The 23,281-nt window shown below is 44.5% G+C and overlaps 1 protein-coding gene across 1 annotated transcript; it reads left to right on the top strand.

Moving 5' to 3' along the window:
* The first annotated feature begins 3,027 nt into the window (after window positions 1-3,027).
* Window positions 3,028-6,382, top strand: LOC136525547 (ubiquitin-conjugating enzyme E2-23 kDa-like). The gene is made up of 6 exons (XM_066518499.1): window positions 3,028-3,218; window positions 3,329-3,408; window positions 3,675-3,789; window positions 3,890-3,942; window positions 4,047-4,175; window positions 6,103-6,382. Exons 1-6 carry the CDS (start codon window positions 3,175-3,177, stop codon window positions 6,231-6,233), a joined length of 552 nt encoding a protein of 183 aa, XP_066374596.1. The 5' UTR covers window positions 3,028-3,174; the 3' UTR covers window positions 6,234-6,382.
* Window positions 6,383-23,281: the final 16,899 nt, after the last annotated feature.

The following is a 23,281-nucleotide window of genomic DNA, read 5'->3' as shown; positions in this document are numbered from 1 at the left end:
GGTGCTTATATAGACTAGATAGATAATAACTTAATCCAGGCTGAATAATCATAATAGAAATAAGGACTCACTATTAGTATTGCTTTTTGCTAAAAGAAAACCAGCAAACCATGAAAGCTTATCATATTCCTTGGAGTCGGAAAATTATTCCTCACTAGTCAGGATAAGTCTTGCGAGTACATTGTGTACTCAGGGTTTATTTACCCCTGTTGTAGGTGATGCATGAGAAGTACCTTTGTGTGGAGGATTCTTCTGATGGGCTCAGACAGATCATCGTTCTTATCAATAGAGGTTTATTTTAAATTCCACTTTTATCATTCCACACTCTGATATTTGGTAATGTAATAATATAATTTTTAAGAAACTCTGATGTATGAAATGGACCTATATTGTAACTTGTTCTCATTATTGGATCCTTAGGGAAAAATGTAGATCTTTCGAGTTCTCCCTGGTGGTGTGCTCGACGGATACCGCCGTTGTAGCTTGCTTTCGGGGTGCTTAGTGTCTGGTGGAAGACGAGTGCCTCCGTAAGTGTGCTATTTTCGGACGGTTCTACCACATCCATCGTGCCTCCGCTCTGCCGGCCGACATCTCTACCACGCCCAAGCGTGGCAGCCGGTCTTCCTTCCTCACCACTACACCTCCCGCTTGCCGCGGTCCTTCTCCTCTAGATTTGTTGTGGCCTTCTCCACCGGAGTGGCGAGCTCTACACCAGTGAACTCCATGCGTCGACGAGCCTTCATTTGCAAGCAGCATGGAGATGTTGCGCTGAAAGAGTATGTTGCAAATCTATGTTTCAAGTATTTTAGATGTTTTCATAGGTACGTTGTAAGTGTTTCATATGGATGTTGCAAAAGTAAATCAGGATGTTGCATATGTTGCAATGGTTGTACATGTATGTTGCAAGATTTTGTTCCCAATATTTCATCTATTTTTTTAGACGTATGTTGCAAGTGTGTTTATTTAGATGTTGCATATGTATTCACACATATATTGCAAGTATTTTATTTAGATGTTGCATATGTTTTACAAGTGTTTTTTCAAGTATTTTTTGTAAAGGTTTCAGATGCATGTTTCAAGTGTTTAATATGTATTTAGATGTATGTTGCAAATGTTGCATCTGACTGTTTCAAAAGTAGATCGGGTGTTGCATCTCCCTCATCGCCTTCTGTTGCCTCGTCTCGGTGTCTCCTCCTTCTCCTGACGTCGGCTAGGCATCTGAACCAGAGGCGCATGCGGGCGCTGGCCCCTCCACTTCTTCTCGATGCTGGTGACGTTTGAGGTGGCACGGGCCTCTGCATGAGGTGCGTAAAATGGAGTGCAAGTGTGGACGTTTGGACAGTGCGGACACTAATAGCCTATTACAATTTTGCATCCTACTTGGAAGATGAATATTTTTCTTCCTCCATACGCATTAGTATATATATAATAATATAAAACAAAAATGTCTGCAGTTCCAAATACTAATAAGCATAGATGGCCAACGGCCCGGCCGCTCGACCCGGTATGGCATGGGCCCAGTGAAAAGCACGGCCCGATAGGGGTTGGGCCAGGCACGGCACACCGCCCCCCCTCGGGTCGTGCCTCACTAGGGCCACGAGGTTGGCCTTCGGCCTAGGCACGGCCCTATGGGGCGATTTCCATGCCGGGCTGGCCCGAGAAGCATGCCATGGCTAACGGACCGTGCCAGCCCAAGGCCCACTGGGAGCGAGAGAGGTGTGGAAGAGCAGGTAGGGGTAGCAGTCGCGTGCGGTGCGGCGTGCCCAAGGAGAGAGGGCGCCACCAGAGGAAGGAGAAAGCGCCGCTGCCAGATCCACCTGCGCCAGGGGAGGAGGATGTCGGATCCACCATCGGGGACGAGCAAGGGGCCGGATCCACCTCCGAGGACGAGGTGGGGACTGGATCCACCGCTGGGGATGAGGTAGGGGCCGGATCTGTCGCTGGGGGATGAGGTGGGGGTCGGATCCGCCGCTGGGGACGAGGTGGGGGCCAGATCTGCCGCAGGGGGACGAGGTGGGGGCCGGATTCGCCGTCGGGGACAGGATCAGGGCCAGATCCGCCGCCGGGGAGGAGGTGGGGGCGGATCCGCGTCCCCACACGTGCCGCTGAGCGAGACGGGCCGCGCTCGCTGTCCGTGGTTGGAGGGAGAGGAAGGAGGGGCGCCGCCATGGTGGGAGCGAGGAGGGTCGCCGGCATGGTTGGAGGGAGAGGGAGGGCCACCAAGGGAGGGAGAGAGGGGTGGAGGGAGAGACCGCGTGGGAGGGGACTGCACGGGCGAGAGGGAGGGGGAGGGGACTGCACGGGCGAGCGGAGAGGGGGATGGGGAGGGGACTACACGGGAGGAAGGAGGGGCGCCGCCATGGTGGGAGCGAGGAGGGTCGCCGGCGTGGTTGGATGGAGAGGGAGGGAGAGAGAGAGTGGGGGGAGGGAGAGACCGCGGGGGGGGGGACTGCACGGGCGAGCGAGGAAGGGGCACGGGGAGCAGCAGGCCACGCCGCTAGCGGGCCGGCTGCTCTTAGCAGGCCGTGCCGTGCCGGCCCACGTGCCTGGAGTAAGGGCCAGGCACGGCCTGCTCCTCCAAGCCGAGCCTGCCCGAGCCCGCTAGCCTCCGTGTCGGGCCGTGCTTGGGCTGAACTAAAAATACTGGCCAAATATACTAATAAGCATGATTTCCTCGGTCGAGGGACCCTATGTGTACTGCCAAGAGGTCCCCGTGAAAGGCGTCCTCCCATGGTGGGCGGCCACGCGCCCGCGTCGGCAGCCGTGAAAAGCTGCGAGCACACGTCTCTCGCACACCACCACTGCCGCCAAAGCAAAGCAGGCGGCGGTTTTGGCCGGCCCAGTCCTACCCTTCACAGTAACAACGAGAGGAAACCAGACGCAAATTAACCGGCGCCGGATCTCGCCGCGTCTCCATTAACAAACCACCACCCGCCGCTAACTCCAGTTTGCCTCCTCCTCACGCAGCACAAGCCCTCCTCCCCGAGCAAAAAGGGTGCAGGGGGAGGAAGTACGACGACGCGGACGCACCGTCAAAGGCTACAGGCTGCGCAATCCCTTTCTTCCTCTTATCCCAACTCCCCAAAGGCGAGGAGCGGAGCGGAGCGGAGCGGAGAGGAGAGGAGGTTCCGCCCTTCTGCTGCTGCTGCTGTTCTTGTTTCCCCGCTTTCCAAGATGTCGTCCCCGAGCAAGCGCCGCGAGATGGACCTCATGAAGTTGTGAGGATCCTGGACCCCCTCGGTGTGTGTTCCAATTTTCCCTGACATGTTCTGCTTGTTTTTTTTATCTGGCCGTTCTTGCCGGCTTTCTTGGTTTCTTGGCGTCGCAGGATGATGAGCGACTACAAGGTGGAGATGGTGAACGACGGGATGCAGGAATTCTTCGTCGAATTTAAGGGGCCGACCGAAAGTAATAACCCTCGCGCCGAATCCCGGTTTCTCCTTTCTCTCTCTGCCTTCCGGGCTGATGATCCACGCTCCTGTTTCTGATCTAGATGTAGTGGGGGAAGTTGAGTTTCAGGAAAACTAAACTGCCAATCTCACCTGTTGATCGTGTTCAGATATTCTTGTCTGTTTAGCTTCATCCTCGATTGGTTGCTCAGTTGACCTGAAGCATCTTTCCTTTCAGAGTCTATCACGGGATTTTGCCTAATGAATTCGTACTCAATTTGGTAGGTATCTACCAAGGCGGTGTCTGGAAGGTTAGGGTAGAACTGCCTGATGCATATCCTTACAAATCCCCCTCCATCGGCTTCATCAACAAGATTTATCACCCAAATGTCGATGAGATGTGAGCATTATGGTCTTGAACTACTTTTGTTATTTTAATTTTAATTCAAGCTCATGGAACTAACATTTCTTTACCTGCTCTGTTCGGCCGCAAAATGCAGGTCTGGCTCTGTCTGTTTGGATGTCATCAACCAGACATGGAGCCCAATGTTTGGTGAGAGATAGTGGCTTCCCTTCCATTGTTGCTATGAGCATTTACTTCTCGTATGGAATCTATAATCTGAGCTCGATCTTTTTCCACATTCCTATTTTTTGCAGATCTAGTAAATGTTTTTGAAGTATTCCTTCCACAGCTTTTACTGTATCCGAATCCTTCTGATCCATTAAATGGGGAGGCTGCAGCACTGATGATGCGTGATCGCTCTGCTTATGAACAGAAAGTGAAAGGTACCGTGGTCCATTAAAATCTTCTGATTGTTTTCAGTAGATAGTCTATAGTTGTAAGATATTGTTTTATTCAAACATCACCTCCAGTCTGCCTGGCCATAATGTTCTACTGCAGATTCATTCTTTTCTGTCATATGCATTGCAACCATGAAATACTTATTGCATGTGAGTACATATTTGTATGCACTGTGGTGTGCCAAGTTTCAAAATCTTTTGAACGACCGAAATACGTTTTTTGAATTGGTTTCGGTTTCCATGTTTCCACCTAGTAGGTGGTTTCCACCACATCTTTTGCCTACTTATTGAGTGTAACCCACACTAGAATGTTCTCTTTCAACCAGGCTCTTTGTGCACCAAACCAATGAGAAAAGTTCTGATCTTTTTTTCCCCATAACTTAGCTTTCTTACATTAGTTCTCTTCGACCTATCATGTTCAAGTTACACTACAACACGATCAATGAATCGTAGTTGCACTTGCACCTGACCTAATTATCTACCAAGCTCTCCAAAATCTAACATTGCTTAGTTATACTATTAAAACAAGATACTACCAATTACTAAGTTTGAGAAAACATAAGAGCACAAACAATAACAGTTAGTCAGTTACTTGACTCAAACATAAGAGGGCAAGCATTGCACTATCTGAAAAATCTGTGCTTGCAACTTCAAATGTTCTACTAAAATTATGTCCCTTAATATAATGCAAATCTCCAACTTATATAATCCTATTATTTCTCTTCTACCAGTTCTACATTTCTACCAAATCCTAGTCAAATTGCTTTGCTCTCAAGTCTTGTTGTGCCCGATTTCCATCTTTCCTCTCAATTCTTTGTTCTCGCATTGAAGTGGTTTGACCAAAGTGAGTAAGAGGCATCACAAAATGCTAGGCCCGTTGTTGCAGATGAAACCTCCTAAAACTTGTATGTACTTATACATCAATACATGCGCCTGGAATTAGAGAATCTGCTTTAACCTGGCTCTGGTTTGAACTGGCCTGGCATTATAGATCTCTGAAGATAAAAAACCACCTTTACAGATAGCAGGAATTGAGTGGTTCTGCTTTAACCCTGGCATGCCATGATAATGATTGTGAAGATAAAAAATCAAACAATTTGTGGGGTGGTGGGATCTCCACAAGATGGGTGGAAATCAAGACATGGGATGCGTGTGTTTCTTATTTGACATCCCAAATACTGGTATATCTAGGTTCATATGCACCAGTAGAGATTTAGCTTCCATTTATCTTTTAAAGAGTGGCTAGGGGAGATGAATATGTGGATGCAAACTCTGATAACTTCCCTAACCAGTCTAGTATCATGTACTCCCATTTTCTGCCTAATCCAGTTGATGAAGTCTCTGTTTGCTTGTTTGGATGCTATAGATACATTTTGAAACTGAAACAAAGGTTATACTTCCTAACTAATGAAAAGGCTACCACTTTTTTTTTTCGCGACCGTGCCTTGACACGTTTTTGATGAAAAGGCTACCACCCATGATTTATTTAATTGCTGCCAGTTGCATAGCACTATAATAACTGCTGTTCAATATAAAGTTCACCTGCTAAGATAAGTACTGAATTTGTAATTGTTCACTTGCTTGAATTAGTTAACTTGCACTATGTATCTTCTGACACCGATTGGGTTATTAGTAGGTGATTGATTTTTATATTCCTGGCGTTATACCTTTATCTGTATGTTGACATAGACTTCTAGTGATAGGGTGGTTTGGTGCCATCAACACAGGGTTTCTTTTGTTTGATGGCACCATGCACCCAGTTTCAGAACACCAATGAGGCAATAAAGCAAAATTTCTTTCTATTGCATTTTAGTATTGCATATCTTCGAGCACTACTTTGTTCATCATTGGCCAAATAGGTTTGTGCCATATTGACACTAAGGTGTCAACTTTCTCTCCCATGTTTCTGCAGAATATTGTGAAAAGTATGCCAAACCAGAGGACGCTGGCATCACTCCGGAAGACAAATCCAGCGACGAAGAGCTTAGTGAGGAGGAACATGACTCTGGGGATGAAGCTATACTTGGCAATCCTGATCCTTAGTTTGAGTTGGAAACAGTGCAGTCAGCTCGTCAATACAATGCTCATTGCAGAAATTGCAACTAAACAAAAACTGAAAAACTAAAAAAAAAGAACTCTGGATGTCATGTAAATAAGTGTACCTTGTATGTTATCCAAAGTTGTTTCCTTCATTTGGTTGATTGAATTTCTCGTACTTCTTTCATGCCCCCACACTTCCACTCGTCAGGATTTGCAGTTGATATGTGCTTTGGTTTCAAGGAAAGGCAAAAACAATGTTGTGGCTTCCTCCATTGGATATTGCTGTGGACTCGATGGATGCCTGTTAAAGCAACGGAAGGGTATTTTGGGAATGTCTATCAGGCCTCAAGCCAACCGCTGTATGGTTGGCATTTTCTTTTGTGGGCACCATAGCACTGGACTCTGATGTTGATGTGGGCTTGCTTGGCTCCCAACATATTGGCAAGGATTCCGTTCACACTGGTATTTTTAGGGGATTCCGTTCACTGGTACCCTTCATTTTTTTTCTTTATGCTCCGGCTGGATTTCTTTTGCCTGCGCCAGACCAGGGAAAAAAAACGGAATTTCTATCCATCGTCCGAGTGACGGATATTTCTGTTTTCATCCACTGATAGTTGGTTGCCGTTTCTGTATCGTGGACTCAATTATATCTGTTGTTGTGGCCCATTTGTATTTGTATGTCACGTTCAATTTTCAGTTTGTGGTTATCTTTATGGAAAAAGTCCATTTTACCTATCTTCGAAGTTTACTTTTCCTCCCTTGAAAACCGGGTAAATCACCTCTTTCAACTTTTAAAACCGTTCATTTTACCTCTCTGACCCGCTTATAGGTGGTTTTCAAATGTGATTTTATCTTTTTCTTTTTTTATTTTTTTGGCTAAATATTTGAAAAATTCAGAGTAAATCACAGAAAAAAAATATAAAATAGAAAATCCAATTTTGTTGGACTCCACATGAGTAAGTGTATATAGTAAACATATAATATGGTATGCTTTAGTACAAAATTTTTGCTATATCTTTGATCTATGTTTTTCTAAAATTAATTCATAGCTACAATTTATATGGTCCAATTGTGGTGAAAATTTTATGGTAGTCTAATTATTGTATGCTTTAACTATATTAAAAATTTCACACTCGTTTCTATTGTTACACACTTTTAACTATTTTTAAACTATTTAACAAGCACAAAACTAAATAAATCTATAACTCAGTTATACATTATCCAATGAGCAAGAAATTTTTACTACAGTTCAATAATATAATAGTTAGCCCATCATAAAAAAATTCACCATAATTGGACTATAGAAACTATAGCTTTGAATTAATTACATAAAAGCATAGATTTAAAGATATAGCAAAAAAATTGTACTAAATCATACCATATTATATATTTACTGTGTAGATCTACTCATGTGGAGTTCAAGAAAATTAGATTTTTTATTTTATGATTTTTCCATGATTTACTATGATTTTTAAAAATTTTAGCCAAAATAAATAAAAAAAAGACAAACCCACCTTTGAAAACCACCTATAACCGGACCAGGAAAGGTAAAATGAACAGTTTTAAAAGTTGAGGGAGGTGGTTTACCTGGTTTTCGAGTTCAAGGAGGAAAACTAAACTTCGAAGATAGTTTAGGGAGGTAAAATGGATTTTTTCCTATCTTTATTCTATGCTATGATCTATAGAGAAAAAAATCCACATTAACCTCCCTCAATTTTTGTGAAAAGTCTGTTTTTTCCTCCCTAAACTCTAAAACCGGTTAGACCACTTCCCTAAACTTTTAAGACCGTTCGTTTTACCTTCCTAACTGGTTATAAGCGGTTTTCAAAGGTGGTTTTATATTTTTTTTTATTTTGGCTGAATCTTTTAAAAAATCATAGTAAATCACAAAAAATCATAAAATAGGAAAATCTAATTTTATTGGACTCCACATGAAGTAGATCTACATAGTGAACATATAATATGGTATGCTTTAGTATAAATTTTTTATTGTAGCTTTGGATCTATGTTTTTCTATAATTAATTCATAGCTGCAATTTCTATGGTCCAATTGTCGTGAATTTTTTACGGTGGGTTCATTATTGTATGCTTGAACTGTAGTAAAAATTTGATACTCATTAGATCATGTCTAACTTAGCAGATTTATTTAGGTGTAAGCTTGTTAAAAAGTATTTATAAATTTATAACTAAGTTATACATGATCTAATGACTACAAAATTTTTACTACAATTCAAGTATACAATAATTAGCCTACCATAAAAATTTCACCACAATTGAACTATAGAAACTGCAACTATGAATTAATTATAGAAAAGCATAGATCTAAAGCTACAACGAAAAATTTGTACTAAAGAATACCATATTATATGTTCACTATGTAGATCTACTCATGTGAAGTCCAACAAAATTAGATTTTTCATTTTATGATTTTATTGTGATTTACTATGATTTTTCAAAGATTCATTCGAAATAAATAAAAAAGAAAAAGACAAAACTGCATTTGAAAACTGCTTATAACCGGTCAGGGAGGTAAAATGAATGGTTTTAAAAGTTCAGGCAGATGGTTTATCCGGTTTTAGAGTTCAGGGAGGAAAAACAGACTTTCGTAAAAGTTAGGAGAGGTAACGTGAACTTTTTCCATCTATAGATGTTGCTGCCTCCACCATTTGGGCCTCTCGGTGTGCCACCAGATCCGATGCAACCAATGGGGCCCCAACATGCTTCACTCTCTGAGTCCTCTTGGACCTGGTATTTTCGTGCCACCTTTTCCAAGGCCTCTTGTTTGGTCTGGAACAGGCCTCTTCAGCCTGTTCGTTTGGGCTGTGGCTCATCGTAAATGATCGTAAATTTTCAGTTGGAACAGTATTTTTCTCTCACATAAATCAGTCAGTAGTACTTTTTCATAAACCAGCAACGATACGAACCAGCCAACCGAACAGGCTGCTTGTTTTCCAAGGGCCCCCCGAATCTTCACATCCCTCCTCTAGTTGCTGGACCTGGGCTTGCTCCTAGCATGGGAGCTGAAGCAAGACATAATATTCAAGAGGAAATTAGATCGAGGTCCTACGGATGTTTTAGGTTTTGATCCAATCGTCCAATGGATAGACCAAGACATGAAATGCTTCATGATAAAGTAGTACCTGGAGGCTGGATATGCCACAGAGGAAGAGTGGACCTGCGGGGTGAAGAGAATGGTTACTCGCAGAGTTTCGTGGACACTGGCATGCGACCTCAGAATTTCATTCCAGAATTAGAGCTTACAAGTGTAGTGGAGGATTATCCTAGGCCGAGAGGGAACTAATACAGAGGAAAGATGAGACAGTTTCTAAGTCAGCTTCGGCACCAATGTATACTAAAAGTGTGATCTCAAGGAACATATGCTTTCCCAGATTTTTTGGCACAAAGTTTGATGTTATCCATGGGGATCCTCCATGGGAGGAATATGTTCATCGCGCTCCTGGTATCAGAGAAGATCAGTATATAGAGTATTTCCTAAAGAGATTATGAATCTGAAAATTGAGGTTGTTCTCTACCTTGAATTATTATATTAATTTGACTCAACAGATCATTGCTGATAGGCCCTCATTTATCTTCTTTTGGGTCGGTGATGGTATTGGTCTTGAACAAGATCCTTTGTGCTTGAGAAGGTACTCAGCTGGATCGTTGTATAAATTGATTGTCTGTGTCTTGTGTCTGTTTTATTATTTTCTTGATTTCTCTCTGATATTTTTGTTAATGTTAAAAACTTTGTGAAAATTCGATGCATCGCTTTTCTCTGACTTTTTCATGTTCATTTATCAAAGTCGCAGCTTTTCGTTTGAGGCATTATGAATGTAATCATAGAAGATGAGAGGCAATCTCGTATGTCTCAGTTTGGAAAATTCTGCTCATTATGTTGTACCTCTTTGCTGGTGCGGTCCAAGCCCCATCATTTGTCTGCAAAATGTGTCATATTTAATTTTTTTATTACTAATAGATATTCCATTGGACTACTTCGCTGATAATAACACATTAATAATTTAACTACCCTGAAAACATGTCCACTGTTAGTACCTATATATTGAAGAATAGAAATGGTGACCAGAGGGAAGTAAGTCGGAGTCTTAAAATTCTCACCACAAGAATGACACAAAGGTCTATATCCTAGTACCATCCATGAACATTATCTCAAACACAACTAGCCAAAGTCGTGTAGTTACAGCAGATCTACGGATCTTAGAAACTAGGCTAGAAACATGCGGAAGCAAAGGGAGGTCAAAACAAGCAAGATTGAAAACACAGCAAACAACGGCCTGACTTGGTTTTGGTTTAAAAAACCGGACTGGGCTGATGTTCAGAATTCAGCACTCGGATGAACAAATGTCAAATCTAATCAAACGACCTCCAAAAGTCATGAAATTTGGTAGAGGATTTTATAACAACAGAAAGAACACCTCCACCACAACAGAGCTCAATCAGAGTAAGATGAAAAACCAGCCTAGGCTGGTTTGTGAAACCAGCCTAGGCTGTGGTTTCTGCTGTTTCTAGCAGAATCTTCTAAAAAAATTCAAAATCAATTCAAACGAGCTCCAAAGATTCTAAAACTTTGCACACACCTTGTATAACCCATTTAGAAGCTATCCCCAAAAGATCAAGTCAAAAAGTTCAAAAACTTGAACGAGAATATTAAAAGCCATCTCTAGAAATGGGGTTTCGCAATAAACCTCCAAATGAGGATTTTTAGGTGCTCGTGGGCAAGGTTTTTTTTATCGGCCGAAATTCGCGGAAATTTCCGAAATTTCCTTTCTATCCACAGGGTTCGATAAAATTTGACATCGGCCAAATTTTTCCCTTCTTTCCTGCTTCCACACAGACAACCCAAATTCAGCCGTGCGACAATCCCACACTATAATGTTTTATTCTTGTTTTTATCTGTGAACAAGTGATGTTTAATAACTTAGGAATAGTTTCAAGTCAAATTCTACGAAATTTTTTCAAAACAATTTGAATTTTTTTTTGAATTTGGTCCGATATTTCCGATATATCTTGCTTATCCTATTTATCCATGACCTCCGATAAATTTTTATTTCCGATAATGAAAACCTTGCTCGTGGGAAATCTTCCAGAGAAAGTGGCAATATGTATTCCTAAGCCGTCGTAGCACCTAAAGATCAATCAAGGATGGCCCAAAAACCTCAGCACAAAGATCGTCAAGAAATTCTCAAAAAGAGGTAGAAAATAGGAGTATATACAAAGATCGAATTCTCTAAACACATTCACGCTTAGACACTGTTGTCCCAAACTCCTTCCTTATCAAATGTGCTGTAGAACTAGCTGCTACCTGCGGTTGCTTTGTTAGTTTGATCCCCATCACATGAGGGACACCTTACCATAGTTGCGGCTGCTGAGCCATTTCAATTTCAAACAGTAGAGAGCTATGGAAAGACCAGATACAGTACAGGCGTTGATCTCGTGGGTTATGCTAAGACCTACTACTAAACGGATCATGATGTCGAATCATGGGGTGAGCAGAATGGTCGCTGCACGAGGTGCCAGGTCCATTTCCTGCGTCTCATCCAGCGTCATCAGTTCAGAATTCAGACCAGGCACGCACGGTGATGTCTCATCAGGACATCGGGTACAATATTTCCATCTTGGTTCCACATCCATTCCCAAGTTAGGCAAGGTATGCAGACCACACTGCTCGTCACAGGTCCTACCATTATTATTCTCTGTGTAATAATAATTCCTCGAATAATTCTGTTCTTCCTCTCAGTCTAGGCGTTCATGTGGCCGTAGTCAGTTGCGTCGAACTGAAGCTGCATTCACAGAAAAGAAACAGACAGCGCTGGCTGGAGAGATTCCACGCCAATCTTCCTCTGCGACCGGTTGCATTGCATTGCATGCATCGCGTTCCGAAAGCACCCAAAGTGTTTCACTTTCACCAATTCCGGCGACACTCAGCCAGCGTCGCTCAGTGCAGTAATTTTCTGCTCCGCGCGCGGTCAGCAGCGTCGCATCGAACGACCGCCACCGCTATAGTCTGAGCAGGCAGGCACCAACCCTGTCCTTGTTAAGAAAACGGGTGTCGATCCGACGTCGACGACGACCGAGCTGTACTGGTCACCATCTCCATTCTCCACCGCCCTCGCCGTCGAAGAAAAACGTGCATGCTTTTGTTGTTTCTGAATATGCTCGAGGCTATTTGATGAGTGAGAACAATACGTTCGCTGGTTAATTTTCTTCCGTCGTCAAATGCTAGCTGGCGGTGATGCCAAAGGGTTTGCATGCTCTAGGCTTGTTTCTGACCAGGAGTAGTTGATCGATCTGCCCACCAAAACCATGTTTGATTTTACGTATGTTGGATGTGCAAGTAGTCGTATAAACAACAGCTATCTTTACTGACGTTGCACCGAGGATATTGAGTTACCATCTAACGGGCACCGCATTCAAAATCCCAACTCTTGTATTGTGCAGAACTGCAGGTATAAAAAGGGACTACTATGACCTTTTGGTGCACGTACTGTCCTGACTAAAGATAAATTGTTTGTTTCTCTCGATGGAGTGCTTATATTGCTACGATCCTTGTGAGAATATATATACCACGTTAAACGTGCATTTTTCTTCTTCTATAATAAACAAAAACTGCTGAGAGAGATATCATCCAATAACATCAGATTATCTTCATTTTATTATATATAGGCCAACAGATTGGATAGTTCCACGCGTCAATCATGCGCTCTTTATAACAACAAAGACATTCTAACAAAAACCCCCAACACCTTTTGAAATAAATCTAACAGAACCCCCAACTTTAGACTGTAGTGGTGTAGGCCACGGACTAAGAAATAAAGCTTAGATTTAAATCAACCACTGGATGAATTTAACGGTCTTGTGTGTGTTAGGCCGGATGGTGCACTTGCATGCTGTCTTGCTTCAGAAACACTCTCCAGTCTCCACGAACTCCAGAGTCCAGTCCAGTCTTCACCTTTCAGAGCTCAGAGGACGATTGACTGCACCAATTTTGCCATAAATGATATTATAGTTATGACTTATGTTTGAAATATGTTAGAAAATCGATAAACTTCATAGTGATAGCTACTGTATGACTTATGTTCAAATATACTAAAACCTAGTAGACCCCTTTACAAAAGGACTGTTATGGAATGTGATAGAAAATGTATCGAGGGAGAGGGTATGAACCCCATGTGAGTTATACCATGCTGGTAACCAAGCCTTTTTTTAGCAGAGATTCCATGAATCAAGATATAGGGGAAATGAGTTATCGGTTAATGGAGTAGAGTAATCTATAGCCCAATACCCTCAAAGCTATAAGATAGGTTGGCAATATGCCTTAATGTGTTTCTGTTGGCTTTAATTAGCTAATTAAGATGCTATGCTACAAAGCATTCTTCAAAGGACTCAGATATGTTAGCTCGACTATTAAACATATAGCAGTCTATGAAACTTTGGTGATCCCTAGTAAACTCACGAAGAGACCAGGGAGCATGACATATATACTCCACATGGGGGGAAGGCTACTAGCAGCCAGGTACTAGTTATGAGTTTGAATGAAACCTGTTTACGCAAACCTAATATAGTTCATTATTCAAGTTGTGGATGGGTGTAACTTGAAGTTGTAGACCTAAGGTCAAGCTAACATTCTCTATTGAAAACAGTGTTTCCCTAAACACTAACCGATAACAGTTGGTCACCTACCTTCTGGGCATTATCCGGGCTCAATGGCCGTTAAACAGGCTAAATGATCAATTAAACAAGATATATGTCCAATTAAATGGAAGTAGTGTACAATCATCTAGTGTTTTAAATGGTGTTTAAATAGGCTAAATGATCATTTAGGTGAATAGTGGTTGAAACACTAGCATATAAATCATAGTGTGAGAAGAAAATTAAAACTACTAAATTGGACAGTTTAGGTCTGATGAGAGATTGTTCAAATTTATATGGGCTCGACCCCCTAAGTCCATACCCACGATCTAAAGGCCCATTACATGTATTCTTTAATGTTTAACACACATTATCACCATGCTGCTAGTTGATGCAGAGATAGAGCTTCTTCTTCTTCCTATATATAAGTACCAACTCCTCAAGAAGACACACCAAAAACTACTATATAAGAAGTCCCGTGCATTAAAAATACCAACTCCTAAAAAGATGCGTAGAACCCTCTGACTCTTAGGTCAGCCTCAATGGTGGTTTTATGTCCTAGTTTTCAAGTATATGATGCTTTAAAAACATTATACACATGTTTTATCTCCACAAAACTCATTTTATGTAATAAAATTTTCAATATCTTTTTTATCTATACCATGTCACATTAGCTTATTTAATAGGGGGCACTAGCGTCCGGACGTTCAGCGCCCGCAGCGCATCCAGATGCATCTCCCAGTCCCAAGCCAACCGAATCGTGGGCTGGCGTCATGGCCCACCAACAGGACTATCTCAGCATCCCATGTAAAATAGAAAACTAAAGGGGACCGAATTGCTACCTGCCCGTATAACGGAAGGGGACAACGCGCGCTCGCGTCCACGCCGCAATCCGCAGGAGTGCCCCGTCCACCGGCCCCGACGCACTGAAAGCTCTAGTTTGGTTTTGGCTAATTGACGAAACCTAAGTACTAACCTTTGTCATAAGTGTTATATGAGCAGGGTTGGTACAAGCCAAGTGATGGAGCATGATGATGAAGTCCATGGAGGTGGAAATGGACATGTGATGATAGTCATCAAGCTCAAACTTGAAAAAGAAGAAAGAGATAAATGAAAACTAAGTGTTAATCAAGGCAAAGGTATCAAATATGTTTTTGTTTTGGTACTCAAGACATTATAGAGGGTGTGAGTGTATTTAGGATAGATTGTTGTACTATTAAAAGGGGTGATCTCGATGCAAATACGGTTGTCTAAGTGCCACTAGGTGATTTAATACATGCATTTGCATTAGGACCTAGTGAGTGCTAACATCCCTCGGAAAACTTGTTTGTAAAATGGTAACTCACATGCACAAGTGATGGAACTTGGTGGAGTTATCATATTTGCACAAGGGATGAAGTTTGGAGAAGAGAAGGGGTGACTGGGTGTGACCGGACGCTGGGTCCGGGAGGACTGGACACGTTCGGTCAGTGACCCGAGGCACGACAGTGTCAGCTAAATCGATTGGACGCTGGCCTAGTGATGCGATCGAACGTGACCCTATCACTATTCACTTTTAGGCACGCGTAGGCAGAGAGGACCGGACACTGGGATCACGACAGGACACTGACGTCGGATGCGTCCGGTGTGGTTTTGTTCGCTCTGTCTCTAGAAATAATTCGTCGGACTCTAGGTGAGTCCGGTCATATGTGACCGGACGTGTCTGGTTTTGAAACACCGGCTCTGGGAGCTCTCTGTATTGGACCGGACGTTGGACCTGGGTGAGTCTGGTCACTTGATCGTCGTGTCCGATCTTGTGCCATCTTTGTGCGCGAGACTAGTCATTAGTCGCTAACGGTTATATTCAAATACTTGGGACACGTGGCGTTGTAACTACGACCGGACGTAGTGACGGTCGCCCCGAGCAGCGCGTCTGGCTATCACGCAGAAATTTGGGGTGAGTGGCCAACGGCTATTTGAGCTATAGGGGCTCTATAAAAAGGGGTTGGCCGGCTATTGCTCACTCTCTTGGCTCTCTAACTGATTGATACACCTCGTGAGCATACTCCAAAACCTCCCACTCATCTAGCTCTTGATTTGTTCGTCCAAGTTGAGATTGGGAGAGATCTTAGTGCATTTGCTTAGTGTTTGAGCATATAATGGCACTAGTGATCGTGTGAGCTGCGGGATTGCTTGTTACTCTTGGTGGTTGCTGCCACCTAGACGGCTTGGAGCAACGGAGAAGGTTGGCATGAGTTGGTTATTGTTCGTGGCCATCTCTCGGTGGATTTGTGAGGGGTTCTTGGGCTCATTCCCAAGTGGAGCGCCAAAAACACCTCTAGTGGATTGCTCGTGACATTGAGCACCCTCATCTTGTGTAGGTTCTTATGGCGCCCTATTGAAGGGCTTGGCGTGGTGCCAATTAGTTCGTGAACCACCACTACGGGAGACGTGCTCTTTGCCGAGTGCTCGGCGCTTTGCTGAGTGTCAAAACACAGGCACTCGGCAAAGAGGCAGTTTGTCGAGTGCCGCACTCGACAAAGCCGGCCCTCGGCAAAGGTCGTCTTTGCCGAGTGTTAAACACTCGGCAAAGAGGGACACTCGGCAAGCGTCCTATTTGCCGAGTGTCAGACACTCGGCAAAGAATAACCCTCGGCAAAATACCTCAACCGACGCCGGTGGCCCCTCCGTCATCCTTTGCCGAGTGCTGGCCGTTAGCACTCAGCAAACGTGCTGTCTGTGCCAAGTGCTGCAAGCCTGGCACTCAGCAAAGAGGTTTCATTGCCGAGTGCTAATTCCGACACTCGGCAAAGTATTTTTATTTTTTTTATTTTTGTTTTCAAATTTTTTCTGTGGCATTTATACGGTACCTTGAAGCACATGTTCCAATTTGGAACTTTTCTATGACTTTTTGGTATATTTTTTTAATTTTTTATGTTTACTTGAATTTTTCTCGAAAAAGTAAATTTGAACCGTAGGGCATGAAATATTAGAATTTAGCGATTCAAAAAATGGTATTCATGTTTTTCAGTGTATTTTGAGGCCGTGTGCAGGGACATTCGTGAAATTTCGAACATCTGTTTCACGAAACATGACCAAAACTTGTTAAAAAGTGTTTTTTAATTATATAAAATGCAAACGAAGTCCAAAAATCATGAAACTTGTCGAGGTGTCGTGTCATCGCATGTAGAGGCTGTGGTAAAAAATTTAGAAGTTTCCGAGCAAGTTGTGACGTACGATGCCTAAAACCCAGACATCTCCACATAATCACAACTTGCTCATTTGGAGATGGCTAAAACCCAGACATCTCCACATGATCACAACATGATCACAAGTTGCCCGACTCCACCGCCACCCAAGGTATAAAGCCCCCCCGGTTGTCGGCCTTCGTGCCTTGTATGTCATTGACGGCCTTCGTGCCGTATGTGGATGTGTGGGCCTTCGTGCCGTACGTGGATGTGTGGGCCTTCGTGCCGTATATATGCTGTCGGCCATCGTGCTGGCTTTTTTCTTGCAGGTTTTGGAAACCTCCCCGTCGGACCCGTCGGAGGGGACCCGGAGTACGTAGGCGACCCCGATCGTCTTCGTCGGCGCTACGGTCCTGCCTGCACAGCGTCGCCTCGCCACTGCCCCGCTAGCCTGACTCCACCACCACCCTAGGTATAAATAACCTCTCTTCCTTATCATTGTCGTAGATCGGTGTAACCCAGTTAGGTGTCTTTCGTTCGAAACAGATATGGTTGGAGGTATGTGGATCTTCGCATATCTAATACCGTATCTGTTTTAGATTGTCCACTTTTTTAGACAACTCGCGGATGCGTAGATGGGGTAGTTTTCATGTTCTGCTTCGATCCGAGACAGAGTTTCGGCACCACCTCCCTGTTGTTCTCCAGATACACACTCTCCCTTCCAGGACGTGTATCGGGAGAACAGCGGGGAGGTGCTACCAAAATTCTATCTCGGATCAGAGTAGAGCATGTAAACTAACATCATCTACGCATCCGCAGGTGGGATGAGGACCTATCCTCACCCATTAGACAGTAGGCACGCCGTTCAGATGCAATTGGTGGTTATATTACTCGCTCATGTATATGCTAGAGGATGGATAACCGTGAGTGGATGTACACGGGCCGCCCAAGTCAGGCTGAAATCACCCCTGAATGGATGGACAAGACCGAGGGTTTCTTGAACCAAGCATTTGGCAAGGCAGCTAATGGAGCGAGAGACACATTATGTCCCTGTAGCGAATGCGGAAACAGGAAAAGAAAAACAAGGAAGATCATGGGGGAACATCTTTGCAAGTATGGATTTATGCCAAACTATACCCGGTGGGTGTTCCATGGTGAAGCCCATCATACTAGAGAGGAGGTGGTGAGACCACGCTTGGATGCGTTTGATGCTGATGGCGGGGTAGCAGGATGGTTAGGTGACTTTCATGAAGCAACGTTCACTGAAAGACCTATGGAGGAGGAGGAGGAGAAGGAGGATGAGGAGGAGCCAGAGCCAACCGGAATGGCGTTCTACCAAATGTTGTCTTCAGCACAGAAGCTCCTACATGAGAAGGCAACGGTTTCTCAACTGGATGCCATTGGACGCCTAATGGGGTTGAAGTCCTAGTACAACATGAGTCGAGCCTGCTTCGATGGTATGTTGGCAGTTATTGGGGGGCTGCTTCCGGAGGGTCATATTCTATCGAGCAACTTCTACGAGTCACAGAGACTCCTTCGTGCACTTAAGATGTCATATGAGCAGATACATTGTTGTCCGAAGGGGTGCGTCCTATTTAGGAAAGATCACAAGGATGCAAAGTACTGTCCAAAGTGTAAATCCTCTAGGTATGTGGAGGTAGACAAAGGTGATGGCCAGAAGGGGCAGCTTGAGATCCCCATGAAAGTCCTACGGCACCTTCCGATCATACCGAGGCTCCAACGACTATTCATGACCGAGGAGTCCGCGAAACAGATGACATGGCACAAGAATGACATTCGATACAATCCTAACAAGATGGTACATCTAGCTGATGGTGAAGCATGGAAAAGCTTTAATCGCAAGCATCGTGACAAAGATCTTGAGGCCCGTAATGTACATGTTGCGCTGGCAATGGATGGGTTCAATCCTTATGGGATGATGTCGGCCCCATACACTTGTTGGCCCGTGTTCGCTATCCCCCTCAATCTCCCCCCCAGGTCCTCCTTCAATGGCAAAACATATTCTTGACGTTGATAATTCCTGGACACCCAGGAAACAAAATGGGTGTGTACATGGAGCCTGTTTATGATGAATTGATCAGTGCTTGGAATGAAGGGGTATGGACTTACGACCGAGCTATAAAAAAAAACTTCAAAATGTATGTTTGGTACCAATACTCCATGCATGACTTCCTGGCGTATGGGATATTCAGCGCCTGGTGTGTCCACGGAAAGTTCCCATGCCCGGTATGCAAGACAACTCTAGAGTTCATTTGGTTGAAGAAGGGTGGCAAGTTTTCGTCGTTCGACAAGCATCGACAGTTCCTCCCTCTTAACCATGCATTCAGACAAGACACCAAGAACTTCATGAAAGGTGTCAAGGTGACCGACCCTGAACCTCAGAAGATGACTGGTGCCCAGGTTCATGCTCAGATAGATGCTCTCGTGGTCAATCCATAGAAAGATAGTCGAAAGAAAGATAATCCAAAGAAAGATTGCTTTGTGGGATATGGTGTCGAACATATGTGGACTCATAAGTCGGGCTTGGAGAGGCTTTCCTATTTTGATGACCTTCTCCTTCCACATAATATAGATGTAATGCACGCTGAGAAGAATGTCGCTGAAGCACTGTGGGCAACACTCATGGATATTCCTAACAAGACAAAGGACAACCCTAAGGCCAGAGTGGACCTGGCAACGCTATGCGATAGACCAAAGCTAGAGATGCTGCCTCCAAGAGACGGCAAGCCATGGAAAAGGCCTAAGGCCGATTACGTCTTAAAAAAGAAGCACAGGACGGAAGTGATACAATGGATGCAGATGTTAAAGTTCCTAGATGGGTATGCAACGAATCTGAGGAGGGGAGCGAACCCAGAGACTGGCCGAGTCCTAGGGATGAAGAGTCATGACTACCACATATGGATTCAGTGGCTTCTTCCATCGATGGTTTGATGCTACGTCCCTGAGAATGTCTAGAAGGTGTTGGCAGAGTTGAGCTTTTTCTTCCGCCAGCTTTGTGCCAAGGAGGTATCTATGAAAGTGGTTGAGGAGTTGGAAAAAGCGGCACTTCTGTTGCTCTGTAAGTTGGAGAAGATCTTTCCACCTATCTTTTTCTTGTCGATGCAGCATTTGATTTTGCACCTCCTGTCCGAGGCACGAATGGGGGGGGGGGGGGGGCGTGCAGAACCGTTGGTGCTATCCAATCGAGAGATGTCTAAAGACTATTCGCAAGAAATGTGGAAACAAAGGTAGGATTGAGGCTTCCATTGCTGAGGCATTCATTCATGAGAAGGTGTCAAACTTCACAACAGCATACTATAATGAGAACCTTCCTAGCGTGCATAATCCACCCGTTCGGTACAACGGGGATGAAAATGAATTGACCCTTAGCCTTTTCAAAGGGCCACGCGGGAGAGCAAGTGGAGCGACCACAAAGACCTTGAGCTATGAAGAGTGGTGCAAGATCATGCTCTATGTGTTGACCAACCTTGACGAAGTGGAAATGTATCTGGGGTAAGTTCTCAACGAACTTGTTACATACTCCGTAACTTTTGTACATCCAACAACTTGTTCCTTATCGGTGTAGAGAATTTTTTGATGAATCCTGGCATCATTCAAGGCCACCTTCTGACCATGAACGAGTGACCCTTCTTCAACATGGTTCGCCTGATTTCATTACAGGGTTCCAAAAAAAGGTACCGGCCAACTTAGCTCTTACTAAGTTTGACGTTCCAAGTTGCCTGATTTCATTTCTCTCCTGCTTGAACTTGCAGTGCCAAAGGGATGTGTCTATAAGTGCTGAATTACAACAGGTGGCCAATGGCTTTGACTATAAGGTCTTGTCATTTAACGCTTATGACGTGAATGGATATCGCTTCCACACAACAAGGTACGAGCAGAGTCGTCCCAATCCAAGGACCACGAATACCGGAGTATTTATGCTGGGCACTGATCAGGAGGAGTATTATGGGACAGTTGAAGAAATATACGAGCTCGACTACCGTGGTTCCAAAGTACTTAATCCTGTCATATTCAAATGCCAGTGGTTTGATCCTGCAGTATCGAGAAAGTCCCATCAACTTGGGATAGTCAAAACTCGATAGGATTTCTTCTATCCTGGAGAAGATGTCTATATTGTGGCTCAACAAGCCACACAAGTTTATTATTGTCCATATGCTTGCAAAACCGACCCATGTTTTCAGGGTTGGTATATTGTGCACAAGGTATCACCACACGGTAGATTACCTCGCCCAAACCCTGATGATTACAACTTGAACCCAAACACGCATGACGGAGAGTTCTATCAACAAGAAGAGGGGCTACCAGGGATGCTTGAGATAGACTTAACCGGAGATATCAAAATGGAAGCAGATGAGGAATGGGTTGTTGATGAGGACGCTGCAAATGAGGTGCATGATCCAAAGGACTTGGAAATGCTTGACGGACTACGACTAGGCAATGACAACGATGAGGATGAGGCTATTGAGGATTAGGACAATCTTGATAGTGATGACGATACCTATCGTCCAGATAATCCCGATCATGAAGAATATTAGAAATAAATGTAATACTATGTTATTTTGTAATCACATTTTCTTTATTTTGCATCTCTTACTAAGTATGTCTCTTTTATCTATACTTACTAGTTTACTCTTTTTAATTGCAGGTGATGGGGCCCACTAGGAGGAGCTGCCCCTCGGTTTACGCCAACCGGAGGGACATGGCGGCGGCTGAGGAGGCGGAGGCGTCAGAGAGGCCAAGGAGGCCAAGAGGCAGGCCCAGGCGGGAGCCGTTGACTGACCACGGGCGCAGCTCCTCACGTGACCCTATGCACGACGACGACCTTTAGCACACGGTGGACGGGGACGGGGGTCCACGGACGGAGGACGAGGAGGCGGTTCTAGCGACGGAGGATGAGGAGGCGGTGATGGTAGGGGGTTCCACTTCCTCTAGTACGTCGAAGCCCTACCAGCGAGGTCCCGCAAAGCTCCCGAAGCGACCGATACCTGTTGAGAGGCGCCCACTGATTGCACCCAAGGGCGATAAGTAAGTAACTTCATATGTTCTTCATTTGATATGTTGAAAATCATAATAACAACTAATAACTATTGTGGATCACTTGTGCAGGAACTGGGTGCTTGTGGACCAGGCGGCCCCGGCACGCAATGTGAATGGCATCCTAGGACTTTTGTGCAAGGAACACTTCCCTGGCCTGGTTAGGAAAGGAGATCAGGATTGGGAGCCGGCCTGGACGTTCGACCACTATGCCTCTGTAGAAACAAGGCAGATCAGGTGATTAGGGAGTTATGGGTAAGTCTTTCTTGCACTACATTCCTCAATTCCTCGCATTCATTGGACATTCTTGAAATAAAATAATGGATACCTCGTGTCTTTATGCAGGACTTCTTCAGAATCCAGGAGGGACAGGAGGAAAGTGCGTATCAGGTGGCTTACGCTTCCTGTAAAAGGCGTGTCACGGACTTGCACTACAAGTCCCGCATCCAGGCCCACATAGACTACAACGCCAAGTTCCTACTCAGGCGTGTCAACAAAGAGGAGGCAAGACGGATGACGCTGACAAGGGAGCAGTACATATAGGTAAATACAAAACATGAATATTCATTTCTTTTGAGATTAAGTATGCCTAATTTGATCTTCTGATATGTCGTCTACTTGATGTCCTGTAGGCGATTCCAAGTTGGTGCGCCACCCACCCCGATTGCTGGGAATATGTTGTGGACACCTGGTTGGACGGGGACTGGCAGAAGAAGCACGAGGAGGCCCGTGACAGGCGTTTGCAGATGCCAGGTGTACCTCACCATCAGGGCAGCTGCAACCTCAGCAAATATGCAAAGGCATATGTAAGTCTCTGCCATTGCTCTAATCTAGCCGCGCTCAATTCTGCATCATTTCTAACCACATGTTGTTGTCTTTCTCGTAGTCGGATGCACACGGTGGCCAGCCAGTTGGTCAACTCAAGGCATATGCTCTGGCTCACATGGGCAAGGCGACGGCCGACATCGAGTACGACCCAGATGCCCCGGTTGAGGCATACACCAACTCCAGCGTCCACACCCGCCTCTCTTCGTACACGGAGGCGGCAAGGTCAGTCCATGGGCCGGGCTATGATCCGAGAACCGAGGAGCGCCTTGATCCTTAGCTCGTGATGAGGGTGGGGCAAGGCAAGAAGCATGGGCTATGATCCATGGCGACGACGTCCTCGACACGGCCTCTACT

The sequence above is a fragment of the Miscanthus floridulus genome, chromosome 2 (assembly GCF_019320115.1).
Source record: "Miscanthus floridulus cultivar M001 chromosome 2, ASM1932011v1, whole genome shotgun sequence".
Taxonomy (NCBI): Eukaryota; Viridiplantae; Streptophyta; class Magnoliopsida; order Poales; family Poaceae; genus Miscanthus; species Miscanthus floridulus.
The sequence above is the reverse complement of the archived record's forward strand: the minus strand, read 5'-3'. Positions and strand labels throughout refer to the sequence as shown.

Bases quoted from the DNA above. Each gene is read 5' to 3' on its own strand.
- LOC136525547 (XM_066518499.1), top strand. From the start codon at position 3,175: ATGTCGTCCCCGAGCAAGCGCCGCGAGATGGACCTCATGAAGTT. The intron at 3,219-3,328 runs GTGAGGATCCTG...TTGGCGTCGCAG, and splicing joins GAGATGGACCTCATGAAGTT to GATGATGAGCGACTACAAGG. The intron at 3,790-3,889 runs GTGAGCATTATG...CGCAAAATGCAG, and splicing joins CACCCAAATGTCGATGAGAT to GTCTGGCTCTGTCTGTTTGG.